The following is a 19,062-nucleotide window of genomic DNA, read 5'->3' on the forward strand; positions in this document are numbered from 1 at the left end:
TTTCGAATTTTAATATGGAATATTTTGGCTTTCCGGATGTTTTATTATTCACTATAAGAGTATGAAAATTATATATTCAAAGAAATTTGATTCACAACTTCAGACCAATCCGGATGAAATTAGGAAAGAACTTTCAATTCAATGCCACAATGATTGTTAATATTTGGTTAAAGGTTAATGTTCTCATCATGTGGTTAAGATCTGAAATTTCGTTTTGTTGAAATTCATTTCCAATTTCGTATTTCTTTTTTTTATGCGAACATTCGTGAAACGGAGATAATTTTTATTTGTTAACTGATTGAGTAAGCCAATAAGGAGTAGCTACTCACCATAGCGGTTTCTTTATAAAATTCTTCGGACGGTTTTGACATAGGATGTCGACAGCAGACTTCGACCTTCTTTTCAAGGTTCTCCTTATCGGTGACTCTGGCACAGGTAAATCCTGCCTTCTTATCCGTTTCGCCGAAAATATCTTTAGCGACAATTACATATCCACAATCGGTGTCGATTTCAAGATCAAAACAATCAATGTTGATGGCAAAACAATCAAAATGCAGGTTTGGGATACAGCTGGTCAGGAGCGCTTCCGCACAATTACTGCTAGCTACTATCGTGGCTCAAATGGTATCATTCTTGTATACGATGTTACAAACCGTGATTCCTTTGACCACATCAACTACTGGATGAAAGAAATCGATCGTCTTGCTGCTCCAGATGTTTGCCGTCTTATCGTTGGTAACAAGTCCGATCTTAGTGATAAGCGTGTAGTTACAACAGAAGAAGGTCAGTCCCTCGCTCAGCAATATGGTGTCTCCTTCCTCGAGACAAGTGCTCTTGGCAATGCTAATGTTGAAGAAATGTTCACAGCTATGGCTAAGGCTATGCGCAAGAAACAAGGCGCTACAAGTGGTGGCGAGAATGGTGGCAATGCTGTTCCACTCAAGCCAGCCAAGAAGGTTGAGGGCGAGTCCGGATGCGCTTGCTAAATATGAAATTATTATTGCTAAACACTTTCAGGCATATACATCTCTTAAATTTTACTTTTTCTAAATACATTTTTAGTAATTAAATTTATTTTTTATGTTACATTCCATTTGTCATATTCGACGTAAAATTTTGAGTTCCAAAGATTTAGAAATTTTATAAAATTTTGGTTAAAGTTGACTATATGAAACGAAAACAACTTCCTTCTTAGGAAATGATTTTTTTACAAATCTTTCCTAAATTCAACAACTTTCATTCACATTGATAGGCCATCACCGAAAAATGTTTTTATGATATTTCATTTTTTCTGAATAATTGATTATTTTTATATATTTTCAAAAAAACTCGTAAGTCTGATTCACAGATCATGAAAGTATACTTGCATGATTCTATATATCAGAGCTAATCGATGCGTTTAGCAAAATAACAAAAAAATTATAATAATAATTTATTAAATATGGTTTGGATGAAAAACATCGATTGATAATAACAGAAAATTGTGTGCTAGTGTATATGGATTATGTGATTCTTACTCATCAGCAGCGAAAATGCGCTTATAAGTTGTAAGATCAATAAATTCTTCAGTAGCACCTGCCTTAAGCTTCTCTAAAAATTCTGCCGGGATATTTGGATCCTTTGACTGCAGAAATGTGACAAAATTGATCAAAGCTTGTGTTGGTAATTTTGCTTGGCAGTTTTGATCTTCAAAAATCTTAAACAAGTTAGTAATTGATGCTTCAAAGTTTGATGAGAGTAATGTTGCACCAATGCCCATAAACTTGTACAAATCAATTACATCTTCATTTGGAAAGCCGAGACGAAGGATATTTGCGAAAACTTCTTGTGAAAATCCGAGTTTATCGCACGTAACCTGATAATCAACTCTCTTCAATGTTTGATTAACTTTAAGAATTTTAATAAGTTCTTCTTGAAGATCGTGGAAATCGGAAAGCGCAATTCTATAGCCAGCAGCTGAGTTTGGTGGATTATCAAGTTGCTCCTTGAAATATTTAATTGAAAATGAAATTAAATCTGATTTATTTTGACTGCTTTGCGATTCTTTATAAACTGCTTTGCAGTAGGCCTTTAATATAGCAGGCAAATCCGGAGGAATTTGGATTTGCTCTGCGCAGTACATCTGGGTGAACATTTTTTTAGAAAAAAATTATTATAACGTTTCTTGGTTGGCACTTTTATCTTTTTTGTCACTTTTTTAATTACAATCCTAACTTTCTCATTATTCTGCAAGCTTTGTAGCAAAGTTTAATTAGTGATTAGATTATATTTAGACAGATGTATTAATTATTGAAAGAAAAAGTCGTATTTTTATTAATTATTAAATAAATATATTTTACTGAACATTTTATTGGTAATGAAATATGGATAAGTAATTTATCTACGCGATTTAGAGCTACTATGTGAGCCTTTTCCTAACTCTTCTTCAACCTTTAACGCTGCTTGTCTTAATTTTAGGAACCAAATGTCATTGCTAGTCTTTGGAATGATATCTGTATCCTGCTTGGCTTCTTGTTGTAAAATTGATGCTATATGAAAAACCATATTCTTTTGTTTTTTGTTATATTCAATTGCATTTGCCCAAATTCTAAGAAAATCAGTTTTCCATTCTTCACTTTTAGTATATTTATTTGCCTTGAGATTATTATGAAGCGTAGTTAAATCCATTGGATGTTTTATGATATCATGATAACCAACGGCTCCATCACGAACTTCATCGACTGGCTGTAAAAATGGAATTGCAAGGTCGTGGTTTAAATACTTGTTTGTTATATTTTCGCAATATTCGCGCTCAATTGTTTTCATTTGTTATCTATGTCAAATTAATATAGTTTACATTGTTTACATGTCAAAAATTATTAATAAATGATTGAAAAAGAGCCCGATTGGCTTGGTCCTCGGGTATTTTTCGATGTATCAATAGCTGGTAATTTAATAGGTAGAGTAAAGATAGAATTGCGTCCTGATATATGTCCATTAGCTTGCGAAAATTTTAGAAGATTTTGTACTGGCGAATACAGGCCAAAAGGAGTGCCATTAGGATACAAAGGGACAAGATTTCATCGTGTTGTTCCTGGTTTTATTGTTCAAGGTGGAGATTGTGATACACAAGATGGATATGGATGTATCTCAATCTATGGCCGCGAATTTAATGATGAGCCATCAGCTTATAAATTTGATGAAACAGGAATCGTAGCAATGGCAAATAGTGGCCCAAATTCAAATGGTTGCCAATTTTTCATTACAATGAATCCAGCTCCAGAACTAAATGATAGTTATGTTGTCATTGGCAAAGTTTTTGAAGGAATGCTTGTTCTGAGACATATTGAAAGTGTTCCTTTGAAACCACACAGTGAAATTCCTACACTTGACTGTATAATATCTCAGTGTGGTGAGTTATAAATGTTCTATTGTTTGTATGTGAATATTTCATATTTTCATAAAAATATATAATATTATTTTGAAACTAATATAATTTTGCACATCTTTAGGCTGAATTTCACCAAATATTGCAAATCGCCTTATATATATACTTTCAATATAACATCATTGTTAGTTAAATTGGATAATGTATGAAGTCCACTTTTATTTTTAATCTCTAGTAGTGGAAATAGAATGAAGAACATATGGAATATATGTCTTCAAATGAATGCATTTCTCGTTTGAGTTTTAGGCCATGAAATAATATTGAAAATTGACTTATCAATATTATGAGTAATTTAGTCTTCACTCATTAATAGAAAACATTTCCCATCAGAATTCTTCTAGATATTAAACTTATATCATATTTGAAATAATTTTTTTCTCAAAATAGATGAATAGTATATGTGTGATAATAACCATGACAACAAAATTAATTTGGATATGATTTCAGTTTAATTGTATTAGATTTCAAAAATTGTAAATAAAAATTTTCATTAATATGAATATCTTCCCCGATAAATAATATCTTTATAAATAATATTATCTTTTGATCGATATAAAATTTAAATATTCATCGTAAAATAATGTTTAAAATCCCTTTAAATTTCGATTTCCTACATTTTTGTCCAAAATTTTTTTTGAAATTAAAATAATCAATTGAAATTCTTGGTACTTGCATTGCATTTTCTGAAATTCAGAAAAAATTGGGAATTTGATAAATGTGGTGAAAAATGTTTGCACCTCATGTACAAACCTACGCTCATGGCAAACTCAGGCTTTCTTTGGATAATAATATTGCATCAGGACTAAATCTCGGATTACTAACGATAAAATCTTTCAAAATAACATGCACAGTATAAGTAAACTTCAAACCTAAACACAACAACTATACTTTCCAAAAAAATTACTCATTTTTTAAAATAATCTAAATTATACAGCCAAACAAGAAGAGGCCGGAACATACTGACTTCTAATAGGTTCATTCTTTAATAACAGAAAGTCTGATTTTGTAATAATTTTTACTTTGATTTTTGAAAATGATTGACTAGTTATTTCTGAGTAAAAATAATATAAATTCGCAACAATAATAATCGTTTATTATTAAATAACAATTAGCTTTTAAATTTGATAAAATATATTTGTAAAATCTTTAAATATCCTTAATTGAAGACTCAGGTTCGTATTTTTCAATTTCAATTGGTAGCTTAATGGGTTCCTTTCCGAGAGATTTGCAAAGAGTGTCGATACGAGTTTGTTTAATTGTTGAAATCGTATTGGCAGCAATTCTCACTTTATTTATTTTACCTTTGTATTCTTCTCTCATTTCCTTTTGCCTCTTTAACAAATCATTATACAAATTTGCAAGTTTTTCTGGATTAATATCTCTTGCAATGGGATCAAGAGACTGGTATTTATTATATTCATCAAGATATGGATCGTATTTCTCCTTAATTGCATCAAATTGAGCTTGTTTTTCTTTAATTCTTTGGTTTTGCTCTTCTACTTGCTTAAGCAAAGCAAGTTCCTCTGGTGATTTTGTTAGAATATTTGTATTTTGCTGTTTTGAAGGAGAAGAATTGTGAGATTTATTAGATTTATTCAAAATCGTGGAAACTTCGGTATGTGGATTAAAACTTAAAGCAAAACTCATCTGTTTTTCAAAGATATGCTGATTATCATGTATGTTCTTGACGATTGGTGCTGTTTTGTAGTCTTTTACGCCGTTCATTGTTTGTGATGGTCTTACACTGGGCTGAACATCATTAAATCGTTTCATATCAGGCTTGTAATCCAAGAATCTCAACTGCTTCTTGAGTATTTCTGTTTCTTTCTTTCTCATTTCGATTTTATCTTGATAAAAATTGAGTTTTGATACCTGAGCAAATAATGATTTGTATCTGTTCTTTGTTTGATTAATAATAACTTGGGAATTAAATATTTTTGTCTGACGAGATTTTAATTCTGATAAAATATTTTTTGCATTTTTACATACTTCTTTTCCTTTCTCAAATCTTTTCTGAAGCTCGATGATTTCAGCATCCATTTGCTTAATTTTATCTTTTTCATTTTGGATTTTTGAATTAATCAAATCTGTAATTGACATTCCGCAACCTGGGTCAGCGCCACAAAATCTATATATGTCGTTTATTCTTTCTATTTGCCCTTTATATTGACCAGTTTCCATTTGTCGAATTATTTCAAGTTGATATTGCATTTCTTCTTTACGGATACGCAGAATTCTAAGCCCACTTTCGATTTTAATCTTAGCTAGTTCAATTTTCTCTCGTAAGTGCTCAATATCTGTGTTTTCCATAACGTGTCACTTTTTTAATTTCATAAATTTGTGTAAAATTTATGCACAGATTCTCATTTTCATCACATGAGTATACAAGTACCTATTGGTTCTAACATGGCGATTTTTTTAACTATTATAGGTCTAATTCGTCAAAAGTTAACTTGATAACTGAGGGCGCGTAAAGGGTTGGCGTCCTAAGGCGTCCTGATGTAAACTATTCAATTTTTGAGAAGTTTACACCATAATTGAATAGTTTATGGCGTCCTGAGAGGAGATTTCAATGGGTATGGCGTCCTAAAAAAATAGAAGAAAATGATTTTTTCTCGATTTTTCTAGAAATTAGTAGTAGATATGACGGGTTTAGTGACTTTTTTTGTTACATCTATATATAGACGATGCATTAAAATATATTTATTTATAAATCATTAAAAAATTAACATTAATTTTAAAATAATTTATTTTTTTATCTTTTATAAAAGAAGCTATATATAGATGATGTCAGATATTCCGCGATTAATTAAACATTGTTTAAATCCTGAATGGGTTAAACTTCAATTTAAAAATGAAGATTGTGAATTATTAAATGAATATGAAAGCCAAAATAAGCTAATGAGGTATAAATATAATGATAAAGAATATTTAATTTCATGGAATCAATGGAGTCATAATCAAAGACCTCATAAACGAGAAGAAGAAATTGAAAATAACGAAATGGAAATCATTGATGACATTAAAGAGGATGGAATTCCTAAATTTTGTAGAAAAACCTTTAGAACTAAGTTAGGAGCATATAAACGTAGAGTATTAAATCCTGAATACATAAAACATTTATTTAAAAAGGAAGACTGTGAATTATTAAACGTTAATGAATATGAAAATGCTAAATCAAAACTGAGATATAAATATATTGGAAGTGATGAAAGATGCAAAGATAAAGATAAAGTTTATACAGTTTCATATAATAACTGGCACACGTTAGGGATAAAAAAACATTTAGGAGATTATGGGAAATGTTCTGAATTCTTTAAATCTAGTATGTATGAGAGAGTAAAAGAAATTAGAAATAATTATTTTCATGAATGAAAAAATAAACTTTAAAAATAAATTGTAAGACATTTACACTCAACCCATACATAATGAAATAAAAAAATTTATTTTTTTAAAAATTCATGTCTTACATTTTTGAATAATTTATTTTTTAATTTGTATGAAAATGAGTGTCAAAACTAACAACGTTAAAAAATTAGGATTCACAAATGAGGAAATAAAGGATATATTAGAGGAAGCGGGTTATGAGGTTAGTAAATATTATTTAAGAAATTGTCAAAAATTCGCGGAGTTTTTAAATGAGTTTGATTATGATAGAAAAATGAATAAAGATGATGTTATAAATTTCTTATATCCCACATCTGAAGAAGAAAAACCTAAAGAACCTGATGTTTTCCCTGAATATTATGAAGAACGGATTAAAGATGATGAATATGATGAAATTGAAAGACTGGAAAAAATAAGAGATGAAATAGATGAAAAAATTAAGGAATTAAGAGAAGTTGAAAAATATAATGAAAATGAAGTAGAGGGTTTAATGAATATCCCAGCTTCAGAATCAGCAGTTCAGAAATCTCATGAAGAAAGATATAAAAATTATGTCTCAGAATCAACACAAAATTTATTAGATGGTGAAATAGACGAAACACTTTCAGAAGAAGGTACTAAATTTATTCGTAAACATAAGTTACAATTTATTGAAGAATTATCCATGTATATTACTTTCACCCCTCTTGATTCTGAAAATTCAAAAAAGCACTGAAAAATGTAACATATGCAACAAATACAATTAAGAAAGAAGACCATGATATTTACACAAATTATTATTTAAATAAATGTACAGGTGTTGATAAAGTTTTTGATTTGTTAGATAAAATATCAAAAGAAACAATTGGTACATATAAAATTTTATGCGATTGTGGTTTCATTATTGAAGATACCAATAATGTTTCATATGAAAGAACAGCACCGAAGGAAGATGAAGTTGAAAGGTCTATACCATTCGTTATTAAGAACATAAAAGATATGAAAACTTATAAACATTATATTTATTCATTTATTTCAGAAAAAATGGAAGCAACCCATAAAACATCATCTCATCATTTTATAGCTATTCATACATTCCTTTTCAAAGTTGTGAAATTAAATAAGACAGGAATTAGATTTAATGTATCAGGGTACGCATTCTTGAGTAAATTAAAATGTATTCGTCACGTCGCAGATGATAAAAATTTATGTGTTCTTAATTCATTTTATGGACTTTAGCCCTGGACTCTCTGAGTCTCGGACTTTAAAAAAATAAACTTTATTTTTATTTATTTTTTAATTTTTTTATTCTTACATAAATGAACAAAAACGGAACAGCTAAAATGAATGATAATCAAATAAGAGCAGAAGGTAGAAGGTTATTTAAACGCTTCTATAACATTCCTGATGGTGTTAATCCTAAAACTCGTAGAAGTTATTTAAACGAAGCAATAGATGCATATGAAGGGTTTGACATTTCATCAGAAAGTGAGAGGTTAGCAAGAATGTTAAACGTTAATATTGATTTTTATTATTGTGACCCTCAACCAGAAGACGTAGACATTAACAAGGTAGACTTTCCATTAGTGGAATCAATAATGATAGATCCAGAATTTGAAACAGTAAATATTTTATTAACACAGAGTCCATGTGGAAAACTTCACGCTGACAGAATAACAGACGTTGAAGCACTCACAGGATATAAAGTTTGCCCCTTTTGCAAAGAAGAAGTATATTCTATCCGTGATGATCCAGAAAGGAAAAACCAAAGAAGATTTTTAAAACATTGTGAGAAATGTAAAGAAAATAATGGAAGATTAATTCAAGACGTTCAATTGCAAAACACACAACAACCATATGCACCACATATCACGAAACAGAAGATATATCAATGGCTATTAGCACATAATTTGCAGGAATATTATAAACCAACAAGATATTATATTACTTTTGACTTCGAAACATTAGAGACTAAAGAAGAACTTCAACTTTCTGAATGTGCAACTTTGAACGCTTACTTAAAACCATTTATGGTATCATCAACTGTCAAAATAAAGCCGCAAAGCGGCGAGGTCGTAGACCGTGATAAAACATTTACGAGGAATTTTTGCTTAACTTCGAGTGATTCTTTTATTTCTGATTGGATTGAGTTTTTATTTTCAACCTGTTCATTAGTTGCTAAATCAAATATTGAACAATATGAAGAATTAATGAAGCCGCAAACGGACCAAACGGCGGGGACTTTGTCTCATACATTAAATGAGAAACAAAAGGAAGCATTTAAAGAACTTCTAGATGAAGAATTTAATAAAGTGAATATCATAGGTTTTAATTCGGGAAAGTTTGATTTAAATTTAATTCTTCGTGATTTAAACACTGCAAAATGGAAAATAAAATCAATGCTGGGTTCATCTTCACAATTTAAGCAAATCATTGTAAAGAAAACAAACTGTCCATATGAATTAAGATTTATTGACATCAGAAATTATATAGCGGGTGGGACATTAGACCAATTCACTCAAGATTTCGGAAACAATAAATCACGTGTTAAATCCTTTTTCCCTTATCAATTCATCACGTGGGAAAATTACGAAGATGAATTATATAAAAAGGAACCATTCACGAAAGATTCATTTTATTCAGCATTAACTCAAGAAACAATATCCGATTCAGATTATCAAATATATCTCAATGATGCTAAAAATTTTGAGAATAGATTAGAATATTTTATTCATTATTGCAATAAAGACGTTGAAATTATGATTGACCCAATTGATAAAATTATTGAAGAAACATTTGTTTATAAAATTGACATGCTTCATAATCTTTCTTTATCATCGAATGCATCAATGATTCGTTACGCGTTAGCATATAAGAACTTCAATCCTAACGAAACATATCCAGAAGAAGAAAATGTGGAATCAAGTTTTGAATTAACGAAAAAGTATTGGAAATATAAAATTGAATCATATAAGAAACAAGATGAAAAAGCAGAAAGGGATACTAAAAACAATGTTTCAATGGATGACTATCAATACTATCACGATTTAATCCTTTCATCTAAATGCAAAATGTGTGGTAAAGCGTTTACATATGCTAATAAACCAACATTGGATAGAATCGATAATGAAAAACCACATACCAAAGAAAATTGTCAGTTAATGTGTTGTTATTGCAATGTCGTAAAATCAAATAAAGATGAAGATGTTCAACGTTTAAGAATCAATTTAAGAAATTATGCATTAAAAAATAATTTACCAATGACTTTAGATTCAGTTGAAGCTTATCACATTCTCCGTAATGGAATTACTGGTGGTCTATCAAATGTTCAACATCGTGTTAATCTTAAAGGAATCACGCACATTAATAAACTTTCATATAATCCAGAAACTAAAACTGTATCAAATGAGGACACCACCAACATTATGACTCATTTCGTTGGAGTTGACTTTAATTCATTATATCCTTCATCATTTTCATCTAATCCTCATGATTTCATTCAATATACTGACCATAAAATGTATATGCCGGGAAGATTGAATGGTGTTATCATTTGTGATACAGCAACAAAGAAAGCAAAAGCACTGGGAATATTAGAAAGAAAAATACTTTATTCGTGGCTGAAGTAAAGGGTCACATTGATGAAAAATACATTAATGATTACATAAACTTTTTACCAATAATAAGAAACTTAGATATTATCACAGATGAAAAAACAATTGGCAGTTTTATGTATAATTACATGAAATCAAACAATCTACCAGTTGACCAGAAACAGAGAAATTAACTCAGTTAGCATCAACACACAACCAATATCAACCATTTTCTTCTTATTATCTTTGGTATCTAATAGACAGATTTCATTTTATCATTGATGATATTCAATCAATTTTAACATTTACGAAAAACACTTGCTTTAATGAATTTGCGAACGAATTTATGAACGAAAGACAAAAGGCTGAATTAGAAGGAAATAAAGGAAAAAGTTTATTTTGCAAGATTTCACTTAATGGATCATATGGTTACGATGCAATGAATACACAAAATTACGCAAAGACTAAAATAATGAATGCACAGAAGGCACGCGTTGCATGTATGTCAAATAAGTTTAAAAACATAAGAGAAATAGGTGAAGATACGTATCAAGTGATGCTTAAAGATAGATTTTATAGATGTGATACATGTTTACAAGAGGCATTCTTCACTTTAGATAACGCAAAATACTGGTATTTGGTTTTCATTTATGATTTTATGTATAAATGCATGAATGTTAATCGTTTTCATTTCATTGAAGGTGATACTGATTCATCTTATTGGGCAATCGCTGGCGACCCAAATCTTCCTAACACTCAAGCATTTCAAGCAATTGTTACTGATAAACAATTTTATGATAAAAACATTTACAAATTCGCACCTTTTGATTTCTTTTGTTTTAATGAGAAATTTAAACCTAAATTAAAGAATAAAGCTGAAGAAAAAGCACATGAGAAGAAGTTATTGGGTTTAGCAATTGAGAAACAAGGTGATAACATGGTTGCTTTATGCCCCAAGTGTTATACATCATTCAACGGTTCAATTGATGGAAGTGATTTTAAAAAGATTGCACAAAAAATGAAAGGAGTTAGTTTACGACAAAATAAACAATTAACACCTAAAAATTATTTGGATATAATAAATGATAAAGTGATATTTGATGGTCAGAATATTAATTTACAACTTAAAAACGGGTCAATGACTCGCTTAACAATTGGTAAGACTGCATTAACAGGAGCACACACTAAGGCTGTGTGTTGTGAAAATGGATGTTGTATGCCATTTATTTAATAAAATGCCACAGAAGAGACAAAAGGAACCGTTAATGATGTTTTTGATACTATGATTCAAAGAGGTGGGCACCCTTAAAACATTTATTTTATTTTTATATAAATGGATAACTCAGATTTAGAAAATTTAATTGATGATTTAGTACTTAATCAAAAATTTCTTAGTTATTATGAATTAAAATCATATCTCCAAAAATATAATAATAATATAACGGGTGATGATATGGATATTATTATCCATATTATAAAAATGAAATTTTGAAATATCATGATAGAATAATTTCTAAAATTAAAGACAAAATTAAAAATAATGAATATTCAAAGGGAAAAACTAAATCACAACTGAAACAATTGAAAGATTTAAAAATAAAGTATTAACAGAAGAAGATATTGATGAATTATATAAATTATATAATCCTGAGCCGCAAAAGCAAAAGAAGCAAAAACAAAAGGTGCAAAACGCCCAGGTCCTTCAGACCATAAATGATGCACAAGCTTTAATTTATGATTCATTAGTTAAACCATATTCAGCCCGACTTTTAAATGAAGATCAACTTTTGGAATTCATCCTTCAACATAAACTCGAAGCGGGAAAGTATATTAAACCTTTATATACAGCATATTTAAAACAAATGAATAGAATACATCCAGAATTAATGAAGGAAGGAAGGAATTCCAAAACTTCATCATCCAAAATCAAAGCAGATAAAATTAAACCACTTGCAACACCAAAACCTCTAACGACAGTACCTGCAACACCAAAACCTCCTCCTTCAGTTAATCTTCATCATTCACTTTATTATATCCATTTCAAACATTAAAGAAACAAAAAGATTTTAAAAAGGATTTCAAGATATTAAATAAACCAATTGACCCAAAAATTCAACCGTTAAAGGAAAAATTTAGTCGCCCTTCATTTGCACCATATCCATATTCATATGAAATCGATCATTTAGAATATTCAAAAGGAAACGTTACTTATTTATTTACCATTAACATTAACACCAGATATTTATATTGCATTCCAGTGAAAGGGAAAACAGAACAGGAAACAAGAAGAGCTATTCAATACTTACTAGATCATGAAAGAGTAGATAATATCAGGGGTGATGGTGATAAAGGATTTCAGGCAGCTATGACTCATTATTTCCCACAAATTAATTTTTACTTTTCATCCTCTCCATATACGTTTCATAATAAAATAGTTGATGCGGTAATGAGAACTCTTAGAGATGCGTTAGGGGTTAACGGTCAGATATACTGGGATGGAAATCATGACTCCATCATACAACAGTTAGTATATTATTACAATAATACATGGCATAGAACAATAAACATGAAACCAGTGGAAATGAAAAATGATATTTCAAAAGAATGGGAATATATTAGAAAGCAAATGGAAAGGTTGAATGATGTTAAACGTGAACAAATTAATTCGGGGCTCATGAATTTTAAACAAGGGGATAAAGTTTTGATTCATCTCGATTATGGAAAAACTGATAAATCAATGACAAAAAGAAGACGAAGATTTGACACAATAGCTGAATTTGTTAGATATATTAACGGCAATGCATTAGTTGAGGTTAACAATAAATTAATAGAAATTCCGATTTATTTTATTACTCCATTATATTTAAATAATATTTAATTTTTTTATTTCGTAAGAAATGAGTGACAACGAAGCATCCAAGAGTCCAGACAATGAATATAAAAAGAAACTAAACAGAATTAAATCAAAAATATGCTATTACAAAAAGAAGCCACAATGCGGTGGGGTTGAAAACGATAAAGAGAGGAAAGAAATAATCGAAAAATTAGAAACTTACCGTTCAATCCTTAAACTGAGTGAAGCAAAAATAAAAGAATTTAATAGAATAAATAAATTGATTGGAAGAGATGAATTTAATAAAGATGAATTTTTAAACTCAATCCAAATTTAATTTTTATTCCTCTTCGACAACATCTCTCTTTCCATCATTACTGCATAACCACATTTTCTCAGTTTTAGTGGTTTGTTATTTTTAACATGTTCTTGCATCATTTTTATCATTTCCTCCCTTGTTATGATTCGTGGTAAATTTTGAGCTTGTGGGGTATTCATTTATGATAAAAATAAAAATTTAAATTATGCCGTTTACTCTTTTGGAGCTCAGGACTTTCAGTCCGTTCTAAAGTTTGAGACAACATAACATTTTGACAACAACACAGGAGGAAGGCACTTATTATTTATTTTTGAAGAACTGAAGGTGTCACTATGTCACTCAGTGTCACTCGGTTATTTAACTTCTCTGAAAAATTGTGACAACATGACATTTTGACAACATGACATTTTGACAACAGGTATGAAAGGAGGAAGGCACTTATTATTTATTTTTGAAGAACTGAAGGTGTCACTATGTCACTCAGTGTCACTCGGTTATTTAACTTCTCTGAAAAATTGTGACAACATGACATTTTGACAACATCACAGGATTAATGCAAAAATAAATTCAAATCATACTTTATAAAGCTTCATTTACAGGTATTTCATCGTCAGTAAATGAATCATCATTATCGTTTGGTTCAACCTGTTTATATAATCCTTTCATTTCTTCTTTCAAAACATAACACCATGTTTGTTTACCATCTATTCTTCTCTGTTTCTTATCACATTTATCTTTAATGCTCATTTGAAAGTTTTTGTCTTTCATGTCTGATGGTTTGCAGAATAGAGCATTTTTTACACGTCATACCTGCACACAATTCATCATAATGTGTATTTATCCATACATCTAAAGGATTTGTTTTGATAATTCAATTAAATCTTGTTTGGCTTCAGTCATCGGTATGATTCGTACATTAAAATGATGAAAGGTCGTAATTGATAAAATACGTCAGTAAATTATCATAAATTCCTTTGTGCATGAATCCATCAAATTCTTGAAGTAATCAAATTGACCCTTGAATTTACCATTAACTCTTAAAACTACGTATCTTCTGTCTCCAACTTCAATTTTGACAGGGTAGACGTTATTAGTTACGAAAATGAAGTTTGCAACGTTCTGTGCTGTTCTCTGGGTTGATTCTTTTCATTAATTCTAATCTCATTATCCGTAATAATTGATTTCAAAGCGTTGAAGTTTGCGAGTCTGTCTTCACCAACATTCTTGAGTTCATTAAGTACAAGAAACATTTTATTTTCAACAACTGAGTTGAAATTACCCGTTAGCTCACCTATTTCAGTAATGTTTTTGCATGAATAACCAGCGAGAAGTTCAGAAATAATGTCAGTAAATCTGTTTTTACCTGTTCCCTGAAGTCCTTTCAAAATAATTGCTGTTTCATTCTTGATTCCAGGATGTTGAATCATTGATGCAATCCAGCCGAGAAGGTATTTATACACTTCATCGTTATTATCACAAATGGTTTCTTTAATGAAATTCATAAACATCTCAATTTTTGAGTAATCAGGCTTTTCAAGAATGTTGTATTTATAACCATGAAACGTGAGAAAACATCGGGGGAATCAGATTTAAAGCAAACACCCTTAACGGTTAATGAGGATAATTGATTTAGTAGTACATCCCATGCTGTTATTGTTTTACCTTCTTCTTTAAATAATTTAATCATTTTGAGTGACTCTTTCATGTTTGATTGAAGAACGAATGATATTTGATTCATTTTATCGTGTATGTTGTAATCTTTTTGAATGAAATATTTATTTCCACAATCTACAAAACGGATTACACGTGATAAATCCTCAATTACTTCAGAACTGTTTTTATACTGATGATTTTCAGCCTTGCGTCTAATATCTGTTATCAAAAACGAGTCGTCAAGTTTGATATCAAATGTTATTTTTGGCTTACGTAATAAAGGTAAAACATATTCATCATAATATTCCTTTTGATATATTTTTAGAATCTTCACTAAAACAAATGGAGAAGTCATTAAATGTGCATATCTATTACGTGCTTTTTCAAAATTACTTTTTGCATTTTCAGTTAAATTGCAGAAGTTATAAACGTTATCGTATGCTTCATTAATTAAATGATTAGGTAACGAATTAATAGCTTGAAACAGTGTGAATAATGTAACTTCTTTTTCTAAATTCATATTTCCACCGTCATTATGTACTTCAAAATCACAGATGCCATCAACTATGCTCTGGGCAAGTTTATCGTCAATGTTTACATCTTTGTTTTCATTCATGATAGTCTTTATTTCTTCGTTCTTCTGTTCAACTCTTACCTTAATATTCAAATCATTTAATATATCATTCACTGTTCTGGTTATGGTCGAGTCGTAACTTCCACGAATGAATGAGTATGTATTGATTGGTTCTGTTGCATTCTTGCGAACTCTTGAATCAGCCATAACTACTAAAGAACGCTTTGAATCATCCATAGAAGTCATTATATCAATATCATAATCATTGCAGGAATAACATTTAATCATTCTGTTCGAGGTTGAATAAAAGAAATTAGTGTTGCAATAAATGTGAAGACCTCCTGAAGCGGTTTTAACGATAACATCTTTATCCGAAAGTTTTGATAAAATGTCTTTTCTAACTGTTTCTTTAAGTTCATCATTGTATGATTTATTGATATCAACATCTATAATCGTTAAATTTGAAATTTTATTTACTAATAAAGCCATACCAGTTTTCCTTCCTCTTCCTCCATCGTGTTTGAGGTAGTTATGTAAATCAATCTTGTTTTCACCAATTCTTTCGTTGAGGGTTTTAGTTTCTGTCACAACTAATTCCTCAGCTAATGAATCAATAACTTTTTCATCAGAAACGATAAAGTTGCTGTTGTTGTTTGTTGTTGTCATTTATATAGGAATAAAAAAATAAAAATAATTTTAAAACTAACTTTATTTTTGGGCTGCATCAAATTTCCATACCTGTTGTCAAAATGTCATGTTGTCACAATTTTTCAGAGAAGTTAAATAACCGAGTGACACTGAGTGACATAGTGACACCTTCAGTTCTTCAATAATAATTAATTATTGAATAACCTGAAATCATTAACATAAACATTAACAATAACACATATTTCCATACCTGTTGTCAAAATGTCATGTTGTCACAATTTTTCAGAGAAGTTAAATAACCGAGTGACACTGAGTGACATAGTGACACCTTCAGTTCTTCAATAATAATTAATTATTGAATAACTGGGAAATAAAAAATTTACTTTATTTCTTCTTTATTTCTTCTTTATTTCTTTGTTCCCGTGGAAGAAGGGTTTTGCTGTTTTTTCTCAGCCGAAATCAATGATTTTTTCATTTTTGGAATCCTTAGCGAATGAGGAATCTTTTCTCTCGTGGAAGCTTTGAACAAAAATATAATTTAGGTGAAGAGGTGAGATCTCACCTGTTTTTTCACCTGTTTTTATGGTAGCAGTGAAATAAAATTTTGTTATCAGTTATTTTATCATCATTTTATTAAGTTCATCTTTAGTTAATAATTTGAATGGATTCGCTAATGTTCCACCTTGAGTCACAACACTTGCCCCGGCTAATTGTGAAGAACCTGGGATAAGTACTCCACGAAATGATTTCATTGGTATCATTAATTTAGAAATAGTTGGCTTAATTAATTTGGTCATTTATGATAAAAATAAAATTGCATAATTTAAATTTTTTTTCTTTCTCATTTTCTCATTCTGTTTTGGTTTCAGCAACTTTTCAAGTTGTTGTCTTGTCAGTAACTTTAATTTTAACTTTGGATCAAATATTGGGTTTCCATCTTTATCTCTTCCAATAACACCATATGGTAGAATCTTCATTTATACTAAAATAAAAATTTAAATTATGCCGTTTGCTCTTTTGGAGCTCCTAAAGTTTGTTTCACAAACATTGAGCGTTCATTGAACTCTATACCATGCGAATACAGTCATAAATGTGGCATGTAATCTTTACTTTGTCCCGTTGTTTGTGTATATCCTGAAACGCGATGTGTATGGTTTCCTTCTCCCTGAGTGTCACTCCAGTAACAATTTATGGCAAACTTAACGTTGTCTTTAACATCATATCCTTTACCTTTTGTCATTCCTGACCAATCCCAATATCTATGCTTATGCCAACCCGCTTGAGATGTACTTAAATCTATGTAGTGACTGTGTGCAGGTAAATTTTCACCTGTAATCGTTTTACTTCCCCTGTTTCCTTTGAAGAGTTTGCACAATACAAAAACCTGTCGACTATTTGTTCCCATGCACCAACACCAAACATTGCTTGAGGACCTCTCACATCCATAGATGTATAAATAGAACCTACTGGGTTCATTAAATCAAACATATGAGATAATATAGGATTGTCTCTTTTGAACTTAAAATATAGTGTAACTATTTCGGGTTTCTTCTGGTTTGTGTCAGAATATTTTTTATAATATAATCTTATGTTTTCAGGGTATGTAAAATCTTGACTATAATATTTATTTTTGTCATCTATATAATAATATACTATTCTCGTTTTTTCTATTGCATTATATCTTTTATATCTATAATAATCTAAATATAATGTTTGCTTTTTTGGGTCTACACGTGCGTCAACACCATAGTCATAATAATATGGTGCTGGAGCTACGTTAGGTAATGTCATATCCGTCATTTCATAAACTCTTAAATATTTCTTTTGTTCGTCTCCATATAAGTTTAAGTAACAGTTGTTGTCTAATGGAACTTTAACTTGTGTGTCATCATTCTTTTTATAACTTACATACATTTCATTGTTATTTTTCGGAATGAGTTTATACCGTATACCATTTTTTAAGGAATGTACCAATTGCCCTCTAAAATATTTATTTTCTTCATAGACGAAAAAGTCACCAGCAATAGTTTCAATATTTTTAGTTGTTCCTATCAAACTTTGGTATATTTCATTCACATATTCTTTATTTGCTTTCTTCTCTAACTCATCGTTAACATAAGTTTTATCTGCTTTAAGGTCTAAACATTCTGAAACCCATCCTGTATCAGCTTTAGTTTTTAAAATCTTCGATGTCCGTTCATGGTACCATTCAACCTTTTCGATAATTTCATTATCTTTTTCATTAACATATTCCTTATCTGCTTTCTTCATTAATGCACTAGCCACAAGTCCCTTATCTGCCTTCTTCATTAACTCACTATCCACATATTCCTTATCTGCTTTCTTCATTATGTCATTTAGGAAACCTTCTATGAATTCCTCATTTAAATTAAATCTTCCAATCTTCAAAACTTTAGGAAATGCATTTAATGCGTAATATCTTTGTTCTTCTGGTGGAATTGATGTTATATCATCCGTTATTCCTTTAATTTTTGAATTCATAAATAAAATTTCTTTTATATTTGATATCACTGCACCACCCTTGCAAACGAATTCAAAATGGTCATTTTTCAATACTATCTCCAAATCTCCATATTTCAACCTTTGCGTTTGTTCTGCCGTCTTTGAATTATATGCATATGTGCGTAT

General features: G+C 29.9%; 10 protein-coding genes and 2 pseudogenes across 12 annotated transcripts, besides 2 other annotated features; 7 read left to right on the plus strand and 5 right to left on the minus strand.

Moving 5' to 3' along the window:
• Positions 1-372: 372 nt before the first annotated feature.
• On the plus strand, positions 373-1,008 carry TVAGG3_0485690 (small Rab GTPase Rab1b; the record flags this gene model as incomplete). The annotated part of the gene is made up of 1 exon (XM_001311108.2): positions 375-986. One exon carries the CDS (start codon positions 375-377, stop codon positions 984-986), a length of 612 nt encoding a protein of 203 aa, XP_001311109.1.
• A 378-nt stretch (positions 1,009-1,386) lies between these two features.
• On the minus strand, positions 1,387-2,139 carry TVAGG3_0485700 (sperm capacitation protein; the record flags this gene model as incomplete). Its single annotated transcript, XM_001311109.1, has 1 exon — positions 1,514-2,134. The coding sequence occupies one exon, from the start codon at positions 2,132-2,134 to the stop codon at positions 1,514-1,516; it is 621 nt and encodes a 206-aa protein (XP_001311110.1).
• Positions 2,140-2,234: 95 nt separating this feature from the next.
• Positions 2,235-2,811, minus strand: TVAGG3_0485710 (chromatin remodeling; the record flags this gene model as incomplete). Its single annotated transcript, XM_001311110.1, has 1 exon — positions 2,377-2,805. One exon carries the CDS (start codon positions 2,803-2,805, stop codon positions 2,377-2,379), a length of 429 nt encoding a protein of 142 aa, XP_001311111.1.
• Positions 2,812-2,865: 54 nt separating this feature from the next.
• TVAGG3_0485720 (peptidyl-prolyl cis-trans isomerase protein) lies at positions 2,866-3,416 on the plus strand (the record flags this gene model as incomplete). The annotated part of the gene is made up of 1 exon (XM_001311111.2): positions 2,866-3,402. One exon carries the CDS (start codon positions 2,866-2,868, stop codon positions 3,400-3,402), a length of 537 nt encoding a protein of 178 aa, XP_001311112.2.
• A 970-nt stretch (positions 3,417-4,386) lies between these two features.
• Positions 4,387-5,740, minus strand: TVAGG3_0485730 (uncharacterized protein; the record flags this gene model as incomplete). Its single annotated transcript, XM_001311112.1, has 1 exon — positions 4,574-5,737. The coding sequence occupies one exon, from the start codon at positions 5,735-5,737 to the stop codon at positions 4,574-4,576; it is 1,164 nt and encodes a 387-aa protein (XP_001311113.1).
• Positions 5,741-5,891: 151 nt separating this feature from the next.
• Positions 5,892-6,060: a mobile genetic element.
• Positions 6,061-7,088: 1,028 nt separating this feature from the next.
• On the plus strand, positions 7,089-7,398 carry TVAGG3_0485750 (uncharacterized protein; the record flags this gene model as incomplete). The annotated part of the gene is made up of 1 exon (XM_051236033.1): positions 7,089-7,398. A coding segment is annotated over one exon (310 nt), but the record flags the coding sequence as incomplete, so codon positions are not given.
• Positions 7,399-8,112: 714 nt separating this feature from the next.
• On the plus strand, positions 8,113-9,072 carry TVAGG3_0485760 (uncharacterized protein; the record flags this gene model as incomplete). Its single annotated transcript, XM_051236034.1, has 1 exon — positions 8,113-9,072. A coding segment is annotated over one exon (960 nt), but the record flags the coding sequence as incomplete, so codon positions are not given.
• Positions 9,073-9,552: 480 nt separating this feature from the next.
• Positions 9,553-10,601, plus strand: TVAGG3_0485770 (annotated as a pseudogene). The gene has a single exon. A coding segment is annotated over exon 1 (1,049 nt).
• A 443-nt stretch (positions 10,602-11,044) lies between these two features.
• TVAGG3_0485780 (DNA/RNA polymerase superfamily) lies at positions 11,045-11,617 on the plus strand (the record flags this gene model as incomplete). The annotated part of the gene is made up of 1 exon (XM_051236035.1): positions 11,045-11,617. The coding sequence occupies one exon, from the start codon at positions 11,045-11,047 to the stop codon at positions 11,615-11,617; it is 573 nt and encodes a 190-aa protein (XP_051093859.1).
• A 909-nt stretch (positions 11,618-12,526) lies between these two features.
• Positions 12,527-19,062: part of a mobile genetic element that runs on past the window's edge.
• TVAGG3_0485800 (uncharacterized protein) lies at positions 13,284-13,556 on the plus strand (the record flags this gene model as incomplete). The annotated part of the gene is made up of 1 exon (XM_051236036.1): positions 13,284-13,556. The coding sequence occupies one exon, from the start codon at positions 13,284-13,286 to the stop codon at positions 13,554-13,556; it is 273 nt and encodes a 90-aa protein (XP_051093860.1).
• TVAGG3_0485810 (uncharacterized protein) lies at positions 15,094-15,972 on the minus strand (the record flags this gene model as incomplete). Its single annotated transcript, XM_051236037.1, has 1 exon — positions 15,094-15,972. A coding segment is annotated over one exon (879 nt), but the record flags the coding sequence as incomplete, so codon positions are not given.
• Positions 18,066-18,764, minus strand: TVAGG3_0485820 (annotated as a pseudogene). Its single transcript has one exon. A coding segment is annotated over exon 1 (699 nt).

The sequence above is a fragment of the Trichomonas vaginalis genome, chromosome II (assembly GCF_026262505.1).
Source record: "Trichomonas vaginalis G3 chromosome II, whole genome shotgun sequence".
In the NCBI taxonomy this organism is placed as follows: Eukaryota; Parabasalia; order Trichomonadida; family Trichomonadidae; genus Trichomonas; species Trichomonas vaginalis.